Source organism: Hypomesus nipponensis, chromosome 26, assembly GCF_054491055.1.
Source record: "Hypomesus nipponensis isolate SF chromosome 26, ASM5449105v1, whole genome shotgun sequence".
NCBI classification, from domain to species: Eukaryota; Metazoa; Chordata; class Actinopteri; order Osmeriformes; family Osmeridae; genus Hypomesus; species Hypomesus nipponensis.
Genome location: NC_140386.1, coordinates 8,513,264 through 8,527,821, shown reverse-complemented (window position 1 = coordinate 8,527,821; position 14,558 = coordinate 8,513,264). Strand labels below are relative to the sequence as shown.

The window sequence follows — 14,558 nt, the reverse complement described above, 5'->3', positions numbered from 1 at the left end:
TCGACAGACTTCCGCTTGGTGTCCTACCAGGCTTGTGGACAGAGCCTCTTTTTGGCTTTTCAAAGGGCCGTGAGGGGTCCTAGGTACGGTAGAAGGTACCAACCGTTTAGTTTATGTTCTCAGAACCGCTCTGTCCGAGACCAAATAAGGAAGCATCTGTCTTCTGTTTTCTCCAACTAAGAAGAGGCAGGCTAAACGTTTCATGTTCCGTACAAGACATAAGATTGTGTTGGCAGTTGGTGAATATTGAAATGAAAAAGATGGTACAATTTTACAACAGTTTACTCAGTGGGAAAGCACTGATTGAATATGTTTTTAAATGCTTTTATTAAAAGTGTCTAAATATGTGATCCAATATGGGTTTCCAAATGAACAGAGAGTGAACTGAGAAAAACAAAAGTGAATTCTTAAATGAATAGTTGTGAGCGAAAGCATGAATTCAAATGAAGCGAATTAAGCGATTCAATCCTCTTTCAGATCCTGTGTTTCCTGATACCTGCAAGATTGACAAGAATTTCCTGTCTCTTAACTACCTGGCTGTTTACATGGAGCCCCAGCCCTCCAAGGGCTGTGTTCTCTCTGGGCCCGACCCAGACAAGGAGGTCCACATCATCGAGCTCCAAGCTCCAAACTCCAGCAGGTGAGGAGCGTTTTACCCAAGAACAGGATAGATATTTGTTATAGAGGTCAAGAAGCTCTTTGCTGGCCTCATTGGAGTTTGTTTTGGATACCGAGAGAGATACTGGGGTGGCAGGGGGGGGGTCATGTTGACCGCATAGCGTTCAGTTGCTGTATTTCCGACTTGAGTCACTGTTCTCAGGATGCCAGGTAATGGTCTCATCCTCCCTCCGGAGCCGTAACTCTGTATATGCAACAGAGCCCAAGAAATGAGGGAATGTGGCAGCCATGACTTGTTTCACCATACTGCTATGTGGTCTGCAATGCACATGTCCTCCTCTTTCTGGGATCATGTCCAGTTTTTTAATCAGTTGGCCAGACAGAGGAGGCATGTTAATTCTGTGTGTATTGGACCTTCTCAAATTCTTAGGGCCCCCTTGGCTAACCCTTCTCTCTCTCTTCTCTCTCTGTGTCTCTCTTCTCTCTCTCTCTCCCCCTCTCTCTCCCCCTCTCTCTCTCTCTCTCTCTCTCTCTCTCTCTCTCTCTCTCTCTCTCTCTCTCACTCACTCACTCACTCACTCACTCACTCACTCACTCACTCTCTCTCTCTCTCTCTCTCTCTCTCTCTCTCTCTGTCTCTCTCTCTCTGTCCTCTCTCTCTCTCTGTCTCTCTCTCTCTCTCTCTCTCTCTCTCTCTCTCTCTCTCTCTCTCTCTCTCTCTCTCTCTCTCTCTCCCCCCAGTGCCTTCCAGGTGGACGTGACCGTGGAGCTGCGTCCCCTGGAGCCGGCCCTGCCGCTGCTGCGCCACATTGTCCTCCTGCTCAAGTGCGACAGGTCCGTCAACTGGGTCATCAAGGCCCACAGCGTCATAGGCAAGCTGGACGTGGTGGTACGTTTTTCTAACGTGGCAAAGACACCCTCTCCGATACATTTCCTTCTGAATACACGCTCGTGTTTCTTCGTCAGGAGATGGGTTATTGTTGGCTCACGCGTGTCCATGGCGATGATGGCGACGGGCGACACGCAGACGTCATGGGAGTCAGATGGCTGAGCGGTTAGGGATTCAGGCTAGCAAATCAGAAGGTTGCCGGTTCGATTCCCTTATGTGGAAAATGACGGTTAGGGAATCGGGCTAGTAAACGGAAGGTCGCTGGTTTGATTCCCGGCCGTGCTAAATGACGTTGTGTCCTTGGGCAAGGGACTTCACCCTACTTTCCTCGGTGGGGAATGTCCCTGTACTTACTGTAAGTCGCTCTGGATAAGAGCGTCTGCTAAATGACTAAATGTCACAACATATTACACACAGATGGCCTCTATGCTGCCACACGTTTATCAAAATCTGAGGCCTGTTGAAGTGCCACCTGGTGTCTGTTTGGGTACGGATGATGGGGAGGGAGGACATTTCAGAGATGGGCTGTGAAAATTAATCTAAACCACTCCAACGGTCGTCATTGGGGAGCGAATTGGGTAGATGTCGGAATGAGAATCTTGTAAACTTACAGAATACCCATTGGCTTGTATTATGAGAATACCCTGGCCTGTTTGCCATGCTTCACATCATAAATTAGGAGCATTGTTGGCCCCAAGCTCTCCCAGCAGAACGTTGGTCTGGCCTGCGTATATCTAGAACTGGAAAAGTGTTACATTTTTGGTCAGACTGACAACGTCATACGAACAACCGTTATATTACAGCTTTAGGTGTTTGAAAGGCAAACACAAACTGCCAGAATACAAGACACACTCAGAGGGAAATCGTTTGGTTTTACGTTGATGGTAAATTGGAAACAGTCCAATGACCGTATTTGTGCTGAAGATGGAATGTTAAGTTCTGTCTTCGCGACGTTGGATAATGTGTTTGTTCAAACCTCCTACCAACCACTCATCTTCATAGCAACGTATGAGACGTGTTCCCACTCTGAAACTGGCCCGTCAAACCCTTAAGTGGACATCAAGAATGTTTTCCCTGTAACCATATAGACACCGAAGCTACCTTTGATCCAAACCCGTTAGCCCCACACATCCCAGGGGAGTGTATATTCTCACAGTACCTCCCTACCCCAGGAGTCAGTTCCGTGTTGACCTCTGTGGAGTTGAGCTGAGTGCCTGGGGGTTCCCACACTCTGAAAGGCTGATCCTCCTATGAGGGAAGGGTGCCAGGAATGACGCTGCACTTCTACCCGGGCGGGCGGGCGTGCGGGCTGCCGGGGCCCAGCCTGTTTGTACAGCTGCCCCCGTCATTGCTCTGCACTGAATCAATCAGGTCAGCAGTGCTCCGGGAAGCTACGCTAAGCTACGCTACATCGTTGCTAAACATACATTCACATACATACATTCTACGCTAGCTACGCTAGCTGTGCTAGCTACGGTAACGGCAGTGTGTGTGTGTGGGGGGGGGGGGGTGACTGAAAACACATGGCGGAGTGTGTGAGTGGAGGCCTGTTAAATAGCTCAGCGTAGCAGTTCCCAAGGTTATTTCTTTCGTCCTTCAAATGGCATCGTAGTTGTCATTCGTACGCAGCACTATACCGAACGTGTGCTCTTGGGGTTTTCTATTATCATTTGTGGACTGTATGTCCACTGTATGTCCTGTGGGGGGTCAGATGGCTGAGCGGTTAGGGAGTCGGGCTATTAGTCAGAAGGTTGTTGGTTTGATTCCCGGCCGTGCAAAATGACATTGTGTCCTTGGGCAAGGCACTTCACCCTACTTGCCTCGGGGAGAATGTCCCTGTACTTACTGTAAATGTGAATGTATGTTTCGTTCACATTCACACAGATGGTTAAGTGTGCTGTTGGGTTCATTACAGTGTGTTTCACATGTATACACCTACACGTGTTCATTCATACTCATTTAACAGATGCTGTATGACACATTCTGCAGGTGTGAGTGTATCTAGAAAGCTATGTTTGGAAACCAGCCAGTGTGTCAGAGGACCTCAGGAGAACGTCAGCTATGTATGCGATACGAAAGCTTTTGAAAGATCAAAGTTCAGCTACCGTAGGTGGATAGGCCCCAGGACTGCTTGAGGGCCACTGTGGGAAGGGATTAGAGCTCTTGCTCTGTATTAGGATGACGAGGGGCTGGAACGAGTGAGGAATTATTGGGGAAACGGCACCTATTTTGTGTCCTACCGTTGATCAGGCCTTGTCCGCACACCGCGCTCCTCAGTCCGTTTCGGACTGTGACAACTGTGTTTTACGCTCTTACAAACTGATTTCAACACTTTCTTTGTGGGTTGTGGTCACGGCACACTTTGAAGCTGCATGGTGCTTTTATCTGTCTCATTTCATGAGATGACGGAAGTGGAACTACAGTAGGTAGAGATTTCTGCTAAACGATGCAGACTTTCAAAGAAAAGGTGCCCGCATTGTTTCCTGTGTGTGCCAAGTGGGACACGACCATCACATACTCTAAACCATCACACAAAGTAGAGCTCGGCAACCTATATCTGCTCTATTTTCACAAACTCCTTAAGACAGTCTAACATTGGATCAGCATGCTGGGAGAAAAAAAAACGGCCCATTGTTTTTGTCTCAGTCTCCAGACACAGTGGGCTTGAGCCACAACACAGACCGACAGATGGATGTATCCAAAACGCCCAAGACCCACCTTCCCTCTGGGGCCCAGGCTCTCATTAGATGGGCAGAGGATCATGGCTATGGGCCTGTCACCTCTTACACCAGCACACCAGTGGCAAACCACTTCAACCTCCGTCTCAGAGAGGCTGGTAAGTGACATGAGACAGCTCTACTCTCTGTAAGCGTTGATCTGTTCCACCAGTTCTGCAATCCCACGATATGTTCCTCTGTAAATAAATGATGTTCGTTGAATTTGGATGACTGGAATGACACCCCATTGCCGTCGCATTTTTTCACCCGTCCACATAAAGGGCGAAGGCGTGAAATTGCGGGCTAGTTTTACTATCTGTGCTCTGTGCAATTTCCAAGCCTGTAAAACCGCCGTTCCCCGTCGATGGGTTTTAACCGTGATCCGTGTGATTTCCAGATGTGGGGCACCTTTCCGAGGGCTTGTTCCCTCCGGAGCTCTCTATCCTCCGGGATGCCAACCTCCACCCAGGACCCGGGTCTGTCGGCCCACGCTCCAGCCTGCCCTTCCCCTTCCCTCCCTCCCTGGAACAGGGCCTGCCCTTCCTACGGCACCCCTCCCTGGACGATCGGCCTTGGCTGGGTGAGGAGCCCGAGGAACCGAAGGAAGTCGTGGGTGTGGGCCTGTCCGTGCAGTGTGAGGAGAGCAGGATGGTGGTCAGCATCGCCAAGGAGAGCCTGCAGGTGAGGGGAGGGTGGGCTGCTGTGATTGGTCGCCGTGACAAATATGTCTCAATACCCTTGGTGGTCTTTGATAAAGAACATCTATTCGATTGAGTTTTTGTTGTGTTGGGTTCTGAAATGGCAGACCTCTCTTCTGACGCTAGCTGGCAGTAAACTGAGTGTGTTTTCTGTTTTCTGGTGCCCACCTCCGGGCACTTGAACACAATAAACCACATGACAGTATGGAAAAATCCACAAACTGTAATCATTAATTATTAAGGATGTTGGATCATCTTGTGGGTTGCATTTCTTCCTGCAACCTTACCTCACATAGAAACATAAATGTTATGAAGTGACACGATAATGTTATTCGTCACTCTCTAGGACCACAACTTTCAAAGATGATAAGTGTACTTTTGTTTCAATTCAAAATTCCTTCTTTTTTTCTTTTCATTAACTCTTTTCTCAGGCCAATGGTTTTGGCAACGCCAACCTCAGTCTTCAAGACCCGGCTTGTAAAGCCACAGTTAACTCCACCCACTACATCCTGGAGACGCCCCTGATTGGCTGCCAGACCACCATGTACCCAATCCACCACAGCCCTGTCGTGCTCTACATAAACTCAGTGAGTAAAAACACTCACTGTGTCAACATACCTTCGCTTCAGCCCAACATTCATCTAGTTATCTTCTCAGAAAAAAAATCGGTGGGAATGACCCTTAAACCAGGACGGTTTGGGAAACTCACTATTTTGTTGTCATCATTAACATGGAATGCATGGTGTACCTTCTATAACAAGCAATGGAGAATCGCCATCTCACACGAGCTATTGAAATCACTGAGAGGATGTTTAGAACAACACGTTTGAGTCCAGTACAGATTGAAAGTCCCGGGAAAACGTCCAAGTGTGTTCTCTTGGCTCATGGTGACGGGGGCTGGTTCAGAACCTCTATGTTCAAAGCAAATTAATCTTCTTTTTCTATGCCCCAGCACATCAAAGTCGTGTCCCCTTTAATGGCTGTTGTTTGTTCCATCCTGTGATAAAGCCTTTTAATTAAGTGGACAGAGTGACCGCTCACCAAGGGTTAGGACAGCCAGCCAGGGTTAGCCGTCGTCAGAGTGGCTGAGCTCGAGTATCTGACCTCACTGAACCGATATTGTTCAACACCACTCCCCACTCATCTCTGACCCCTGGGTAAACCCCCTGGAGACATCCCATTCTGTGGTGAAATTTCAACTATTTTTCATGGTTTCAGCCTTAGCGGGAACCGCTGTTGAAATGTGTGTGTTTCCCACGTTGAAACTTCGCCTCATCTACGGTGTTGCAAGATTCTCCCACAGTCACGTCTCTGCTTCATAGACATCCTGATCTCCCCGACTGAGAAATATTGGAAAGAAATCGGAGTCGGTGGCGGGGGAAAGTGTGCTGTTCTGCCTTTGGTACACATAACGTAGCTGTGTGCTGAACGGGATCTTCTGTGGTTCACAGGTCATGATAAGTCCAAATGAGCCCAAGGATGGGAGCGGAGGACCTCCAGACGATGATGATTTGGAGTCGGGGGATGTGGTTTATCCTGGAGACTCGGAAGAGCCGGACAAATCTTTCCCAGAGCCCCGTGATCCCCGGCCCTTTATACTGGTACCTTTCAGCTTGTTTGTTTCCCAAATGTAGACATCAACATAGCATGACAGACCTTTGGTTAGGACACTTGATGCTGCAACCGATCTATGCTTTTGTTTGAACTGTGTCCAACTGAATGAAACTCCATTTCCCAGAGTCCCTTGGTGCGAATAAAGAGTCATCTGGCTTCTAGAAGAGCAGGAGATTCCACTCTCACTGTCTCCCCATGATGTCTGTTTCTTGAACTTAGCCTGACCTCGCATTTCTCTCCTGTCGAAGTTCAAAGTATCCCCATGGATCACCTTTCCCAGGCAGCTTCCTTCTCTTGTCTTTCTCTACCAACACTCTTTGCTATTTCTCACCATTCTGTATCTCTTGTCTTTGAATACCTTTTACCCCATAATTACCTCATATCTTCTGTCTTTTTCCCGGTAACCAAGTTGATATGCTGTTGAGAAACATTGGCTCACAGTTGTTGAGGGTGAAGACTCCTCAGTGCTGGAATCCAGGGTCAGGATCCTGCTGATGTTGCTGTTGGCTGTTTCCTCCTCTCTCCCCAGTTCAACTGCACGTACAGAAACACCCAGGAAACTGAAGAACCAGGACCTTTCCCTGAGATTGCGAACAAACCCGTCAAGAATGTGGGTTTCAACATAGAGCTGTACAACGACCACATGTTCCGCCTCCCTGCTCCCCAGGCTTTCTACACCGTCTATGAACATCAAGAAGTGTTTGTGGAGGTAAATTCAATTCATTTGTAGATTTTCGAATTCAAAAAATGGCAAATCGATTGTCATATGTTTTTTCTATCTATATTTTTATCTACAGCAGGAACGGTGCAGTGCGATTTGGAGATGTGGGAGTTGTGGGCAGCTTTTTTTTAAATCATAAAACTGCATTTGGGGAGTGCAAGGGGGAGTGTTTTTGTGTCTGTGTCTTTCTACAGAATCAGTGTGTAGCTGTTGATTCCTACATTGTCAAAACTACCCAGAAATCCGTTCAGTGTGTGCTCTTTGTCTGGACTTAGATTTTGTCGTGCTTTCATCTCTTCGTGTGGTGTCCACAGGGCCAGGGAATATTTGCTCTTGGTCTGGATGTAGAGCTAATGTCTCATTTCTCACTCGTAACCTCCATCACGCTCTCCTTGAACGTGCCCCTGCACATATGGAGATCTCATAACCCCTGCTGTGGATGTTTACATGTATACATTCTGCCTCGTAGCTGCAGAGTGACCCGTGTACTAAAAGAGACAGTGGAGGGCTGTCTCAAATGCTTGAGATTCATAGTGCCTTTGATCTGAGGATTTATGATGGGATCAGAGGAGGATGTTTCAGTGACAGTGTGGACAGAGAGCCAGCAGGCTACAAAGACGCCACTGTGTGTCAAGGTCTGGTCCTGCCCCCCCCCTGCCCCCCCCCCGCTCTCTCACACCAGCCTGAGACCTGCCCTGAGCAGAGAGTCTGAAGGTGTGGAGGAGGTGGCTCTTGCGCAACAGCTCCGTCGGAACTTGTGTCACTCCAGGGTTAGAGCTCGCGTTTCCTTCACGTGTTTTTTTTGTTTTTGTGGGTCCCTGCCCAACGTCAAAGCACCACCTTCGTGTTTGTGTGCTTGAGTGTGTGTTTTCTTTACAACAGCTGTGTGCCACTGTTAGAAAACATGTACAGTAGCGCAAGGGTAGTTTGTTCAAGAGGAAGGAGAGGAATAACTCAAGGAAATGCCTTGTGGTCTGAAAATGGAAAGGCGTCCTGAGTAAAATCCCACTTCAGTGTTTGTGATTCTTGGACCATTACTACTTAGATAGCATTCCGGTCTCTTGTTCGCTGTGTTAAAGCAGTCCTCTCACCGTCCAGCTGGCACATAGACTCATGCCAAGAAGGTGTTCCTCACACACAAGCTTGCAGACTGTCACAAGGCATTTTGTAAGTTGGAGCACTGACAGAAATATTTTTGGTGGAGTCTGATTGGTTCCTTGTCTACTCCCTTCCCCTGGTCTTCAGATCACAGCCACCAGAACAGATCCAGACCTGGACTTCATGATCCAGTCCTGCTTCATCTCCCCCGACTCCAACCCCAACATAGTCTCGGACTACCTCCTCATCATGAACATCTGCCCCGTGGACGACAGCGTCAAGTACTATCCACAAGTGCCTCACTCCCAGGTGGACCGGAAAAGGTTCGGTTTCACCTTCAACTCCAAGTTCAACGAGTCCTTCCTGTTCCTCCACTGTGACATGTCCCCGTGCTCCAAGAAGCTCATCAGCAACCACCCGCTACCAGTGGTACGTCACACAGTACCTCGTCTTTAGCTTCTCTCTCTTATCTGTACGGTATACGATGAAGTATTTGTACTGTGTAGTACAGTATAGATATATTTTACGTTACTTTTACCAGGCCAGACACTTTTGGAGCGTTGTGTTTTAGTGTGCACTCCTCACACAAGCGAGAGTTAACCGACTGACAGTCTTGATAAGTTTTATAAAGGAGCAGGAAGCATAAATCTACTTCAGGTTTCCTACGTTGTCATCGGTAGAGGAAAACAAAGGTTCAGGAGGTCAAGTGTCAGTTTCCCTTCGCCAAGCCCTTTATGCATCTCTGCTTAGTCATTAAACTTTAGTAACCTTCTACGGGCAACCCATTCAGCTCACTTGACCTCTGTTTTGGCTCATGGGGGTAGCCCTGGACTGCTCTGGGGGTATTTTACGGTAACCAACTTGTCAGAGCCGTTAAAGGGGCCAGGTGCTGACTCATTGCAGTAGAGCTGGATATTTGCTTTCTGGTTATGAGTGGGCTCAGGACAAGGGGACACGGGTTCTAAGTGCAGAGGGTTCCTTAAGTTCCTTGGAAGTTCCTTCCAAATGTTCCCCATGGTCAGACATGAAAGAGGGCTTGTTTTTTAATACTTATACCGTTACCCATAAATATTTGGACTCATCGTTGACTTACACATCCAGATCGTACACAGTTTCAAATACGATGGTGATTCTATGGACGTATCTCCGTGTCATCTTGAATTTGTGACGCCCTTCCTGTGGAGCGGTCTGATTGGTTGATTCCACTTTGCTCCACGCAGTGCTTACAGCTGGAGCAGACCTGCCCATCGGTCGGCATGGGCGACACGTCGGTCAGCATCGAGGTGATCCTGGCTATGACGAGGAACAGCAAGACGTCCTCCAGACCCCTGGTGGTCGTGTCTGACGACCCTCCGGAACAGCCAGGTGAGAACGCGTCCAGGGGGAGTGACGCACCACAATCACGGCATGTCTCCTTTACCAGACAGCCAGTGCGGTGCTGGTCAGCTGACCTCGGCGGTCTGGGTGACGGGATGACCGTGACGAGTGTCCCGTCTGCTCCAGAAGGGCCCAAACTGTCTCAGACTGTGCTGCTGCATCTGGAGTTCATTTGCTTTGTGGGACAGTGTGTGTGTGTGTGTGCCTGTGTACATGCCTGTGCGTGTGTGAGTGTGTGTACATGCCTGTGTGTGTGTGTGTGTGTGTGTGTACATGCCTGTGCGTGTGTGATCAGCGCAGAAGGGAGTTCCTCTGAGGTCCAGGGCCCAGTGCTACCTCCCCGCACCAGTCAGCATAGAGGAGTCATGCAGCATGGAGCTCCAGTTGTTTCCACTTAAGCTCTTCTCTGTGGTCTTCCCGGTAGTGAGAGGAGGAGGGAGCAGGGAGGAGGGGAGCAGGGAGGAGGGGAGCAGGGAGGAGGGGAGCAGGGAGGAGGGGAGCAGGGAGGAGGGGAGCAGGGAGGAGGGGAGCAGGGAGGAGGGGAGCAGGGAGGAGGGGAGCAGGGAGGAGGGGAGCAGGGAGGAGGGCTCTCACAGGCTGTGGGAGAGCAGCCAGACCCAGAGGCCTCTCATCGCTCGCTCATTTGCTTACTTATTCAGTCTCCGAGGCCCGTAGAGGCGGTTGTATGTGTGTGTGTGTGATCACACCATGGGTGGGGTGTGGATGGGGAGGGCCGCGGTTGACCAACCGAACGGTCACGTTTGACTAATTATGACCTAAGCTGAGATGTGGGTGATATCATGAGAGCCCAATAGCTTTTTAAGTGCCAGGGTTTTTCTAATCAGCCTCCCCGTGGTGCAATTACATCAGCGAGTGGACTGCGGTTGGTGTGAGTCAACTTTTATTGGCTTGCGAGTTGAACAGTATATCAAAGCGTTCTAATCACTACGGGCTGTCATTGTGCTCTGAGCGAGCCAGGATTGGCAGATTGAAATGGGGGTGTTGACTGTACTTGGTTAAGCCCTGTTAACAAACCCACCGTGCCATGCTGTTAGATGCCGCATTACATCTCGTGTCTTTTTGGAACACACAAACCTGAGCCACCTCAACGCTCCCTTTCAGCTTGTGGAGAACCGGCGACCCTGAAGTCTGAGTAATTGCCCTAGTGAGGTCTTCGTGTGCCAAAACTAAGCTCAGCTAGCCAAACCTGGCAACCAGTGTAAGGGTGTCTACCTCTGATGCCAGGATGCCAGTGCATTGGGTTTATTTTCCGTAATGCGGATTAAGTAAACACAGATATGCCATAAAGCTAATGAAAAAAATTAGCATGAGCTCCAACGCCATGCTTCTAACACAAAGGCATCTCTTGTGCCGAGATGGCGAGAAAAAAAAAACAAGCGGGCTTTCAAGGGCCTCTGGCCTGCACTGGAGGGGACCCAACGCGTTCAGCTTGATCTACAAATCAAAGAGAGCTGTTTGTGGGCAGTTCGGTGCATGGAAACATATAACAGCCTCAAAGCCTTGCCATCAAAAGGTGATGGACCGCTTCACAACATCAATAAATTCCCACCCCGTTTATGGAATTGTAAACCCTTGAGGAAAGCTCATAGGATCATCGATTTCCACAAGGTTTATCCTGAAGTGGACAGGATTGTTGGGAAGGGGAGAGAGGTTTAATTTCTGCACGCTAGCATCTTAAACACTTGGGCTGCATTCGTTTCAGAAGATTTTCGATCCAGCTATCCAAAAAAACAAGCCGTTTGCAGCTATTTAAAACGATTGGAAATGTCCACTTGCGCAACCCGGTCACCAGGTGTGTTCCAAGGAGGCAGACCACCAGATTGAAGAAGGACTCCCTCTGTCCCCCCTCCTCTGTCCCCCCTCCTCTGTCCCCCCTCCGTCACACTTAAGAGGAAAGGATTTGAAAGGAAACGAGCCGTTTCCAAGGAGTGTTCCTCCACTCGACGCACAAGCAAATAAATGACGTTACTTCGGCTATCTGAACAGGGTCTGAACTCTGTCTGAGAGCGCACAGATGAGATCTTTGTCTCTGTTGTGTGGCTCTCATGGCACAGCACAGCTCCCTTTAGATAGCGGGGCACGTTCACAGAACAAAAGGGCGCTGGCACAGTCTCTAGTCGGACCTGAGGCGCTGGCTTGGGTTTCGGGGTTGGCAGAGGTGGAGGAGCTTTGGTCGAGAAGACTCGGGGATGGCTGTCCGTTCAACCGCTTTATTAGAGCACATGGCTGGGTGGGGCCGTCCAGAAACTCTGACCTCTCATGCATACAGCCTTGGCCCAAAACCCCAGCAGCAACCCAAAGGCGGGCCTCATCTCTCGCGGCGTGCCCTCAGCCTAGAAACATTCTGTCACTGCAGCTTTCCTTCCTCCGTAAAACAAGCTCGTCCGTTTATATACAGCACTTGAGTCTATCATGCATGCACCGGGAAAGTAATCTGCCCCACCAGTGGGTATTTGTGACTCCGTGGGCGGAGGCGAAGATTGGCTCGCCTCAGTCCGCCTCTCTGCACACGCCAAGGACCGTCGGAGACGTCGGTGTTGACGACCCGCCGTCGCATTCCCTGCCTGATGAGCCTGACGGGACAGATAAGGGTTGGAGGGAGGGGGGGCAGGGGTGTCGGGGGGTGGGGGTGTAACGTAGCTGAAGCTCCTGTCCTGAAATCAAACCCCTCCTCCGATGCTCTGTCATCGTCCTGTCACGAGGAATGTAAATCCAAAGGTGTTCTTTGCCGAGAATAGACGCCATTGTGCCGGAGTCTTTGGCCCGGGACCAGAGCGCTCTTGAGTTCGCCCCTCCACACAAGCGCCATTGTGTTGCGTTGTCGGGACATAATTACAGCTAATTTCACTTTTGAACAGTGTCCAGGCGACTTATGAAAGAGTAAGCTGACCCTTGTTGGAAGTCATCAGGTTCATCCTTTAGGACGCCGTCACCTTAGTGACTCCCATCAGCTGCTTGAGTTAAAGATAAGAAGAGGCAAACGCAAGGCGCTATCGCAGATTAGAACACCCGCAAACCAGAGGCAGTTTGTATTGATATTGGCTTTAATGTTACCTTATGGTCAACAAGCATTTGTTTGGTCTGTATTTTCAGATGAACTATCCCCCCCGGAAACACCAAACCCTCCGGATCCTCCACGTGAACGTAAGAACACAAGTTTTCACTTTGTTTACCAACAGTACTAGTTTTTTCCGATATGAAATGTACATTTACATTTAGTCATTTAGCAGACGCTCTTATCCAGAGCGACTTACAGTAAGTACAGGGACACCCCCCCCCCCCCGAGGCAAATAGGGTAAAGTGCCTTGCCCAAGGACACAACGTCATTTGGCATGGACTGGAATCCAACCGGCAACCTTCCGATTAATAGCCCAATTCCCTAAGCCCTCTGACCCCAACATGTACAATGTTTGTTTCTTTTGACTCACATGTTTTGTAACTCTCCGCGTTCTTCTCCTTCCTTCTCTCACAGCCATATACGGGTTGGACACTCCGACGGTGGTCGGGATCGCGTTTGCCGCCTTCGTGATTGGGGCCTTGCTAACGGGAGCCCTGTGGTTCATCTACTCTCACACAGGTAGGTGGGTTTCGTGTCACTGTCCCTTTAACCTCCCACAGAACAAGAGGTTTCCATAACTCCCGGAGCTGATGAACAGAATGCCTGACGTCTCCGTGCCAACGAGCTCTCGTTCTAATCTCCCAGCATCCCTCCCTCACCGCCCCGAGGCCTCTTAACAATACCATATGAACTTCGTCGACTGAAAATACATCCTGTTAGTCAGCAAAACGACGTCTTCACTTTCCTGCTTTTGAATTGTTTTCGGGGGCTGAAGGGTGGTCAGGGGGTATTCTCAGTACAATGGCCAGAGAGGGCCTGGAATTCCCCTTGACCAATTGAGCACGGCCTTCGCAGGAAGAGAGACACAATCTGTCCAGTAGACGCCAGGACCTTCCCCACTGTCCCCTGGCTGGTGACCCTGGCTGGCCGCAGGGAGGAAGTGGGGTCCTCGCGGCCCTCGGAGCATAGAGGCGTCCTGTTCTTTGCCTGACCGTTTCACTGTGTATCTGCCTTGCTATCGACCCGACTGCCCCCGCGGAAAAATGTCTGTGTGAAATTTGTCCGAAACCGGATCAGGGACTCGTCCATGAGTCAACCAGGAAGTGGAACAATGTATCTGTGTTTCATTCGTATGCTGTCACTTTGGGAAGAATTGGTCAAAGTATCAATCCATTGTGACACAGTAGCACTGACTGTATCTTTTGAGCGTGTGGTCTCCTCATTGCTTTGTGACTTCAAATCACACGGAAACACAGAGAGTTCTGCTGACAGCCCTTGTGCATTTTCTTTTCAACTTTGATGAAGTGCATCCAAGTCCCCCATTTCAAAACTATTTTGTCTTTCACACTTCACGAAACCTTCCGGGCGTTTCATTCGGATCTCAGTTGCAGCAGAGACGGCTGTGGAGAGACTGTTCATTCATACCGTAAGCTGGACCAGATCAGGTGTCAGGCCCGAGTCGTCTTATCTTCATCAGGCTGTTTATGCTGGCACCTCTTAAAAAGTCCACTTTATTTGAGCTTTATGAGTTTCCTAGGGAGACCAACACAGAAATACAAGCCTTTTGACTGGCCTATTTCCTAAAATTATTGAGGTCAAAAGTTTGACTTCCACAAGGAAACAGGTGTAAAGAATTGGGTTATGAGAAGATTAGGAATGGTCCTTTTCAACGTTGCGGTGAAAGCGTTCCAGGCGCATGCTTGTGACAATGGTTCCAGGACGTTCCCTCTGTTGAACGACGTTTCCC

At 49.4% G+C, this 14,558-nt stretch overlaps 1 protein-coding gene across 4 annotated transcripts in view; it reads left to right on the top strand.

Moving 5' to 3' along the window:
* tgfbr3 (transforming growth factor, beta receptor III) overlaps nucleotides 1-14,558 on the top strand; it is a 58,489-nt gene that overhangs the window by 38,205 nt on the left and 5,726 nt on the right. For all 4 annotated transcript variants that reach the window (XM_084693054.1, XM_084693053.1, XM_084693056.1 and 1 more), the window contains 11 exons: nucleotides 478-640; nucleotides 1,360-1,507; nucleotides 4,154-4,343; nucleotides 4,622-4,905; nucleotides 5,354-5,509; nucleotides 6,374-6,523; nucleotides 7,066-7,245; nucleotides 8,503-8,784; nucleotides 9,576-9,720; nucleotides 12,847-12,897; nucleotides 13,226-13,330. In XM_084693054.1, coding sequence (XP_084549180.1) covers nucleotides 478-640; nucleotides 1,360-1,507; nucleotides 4,154-4,343; nucleotides 4,622-4,905; nucleotides 5,354-5,509; nucleotides 6,374-6,523; nucleotides 7,066-7,245; nucleotides 8,503-8,784; nucleotides 9,576-9,720; nucleotides 12,847-12,897; nucleotides 13,226-13,330 — 1,854 coding nt within the window. The remainder of the gene's footprint in view (nucleotides 1-477; nucleotides 641-1,359; nucleotides 1,508-4,153; nucleotides 4,344-4,621; nucleotides 4,906-5,353; nucleotides 5,510-6,373; nucleotides 6,524-7,065; nucleotides 7,246-8,502; nucleotides 8,785-9,575; nucleotides 9,721-12,846; nucleotides 12,898-13,225; nucleotides 13,331-14,558) is intronic.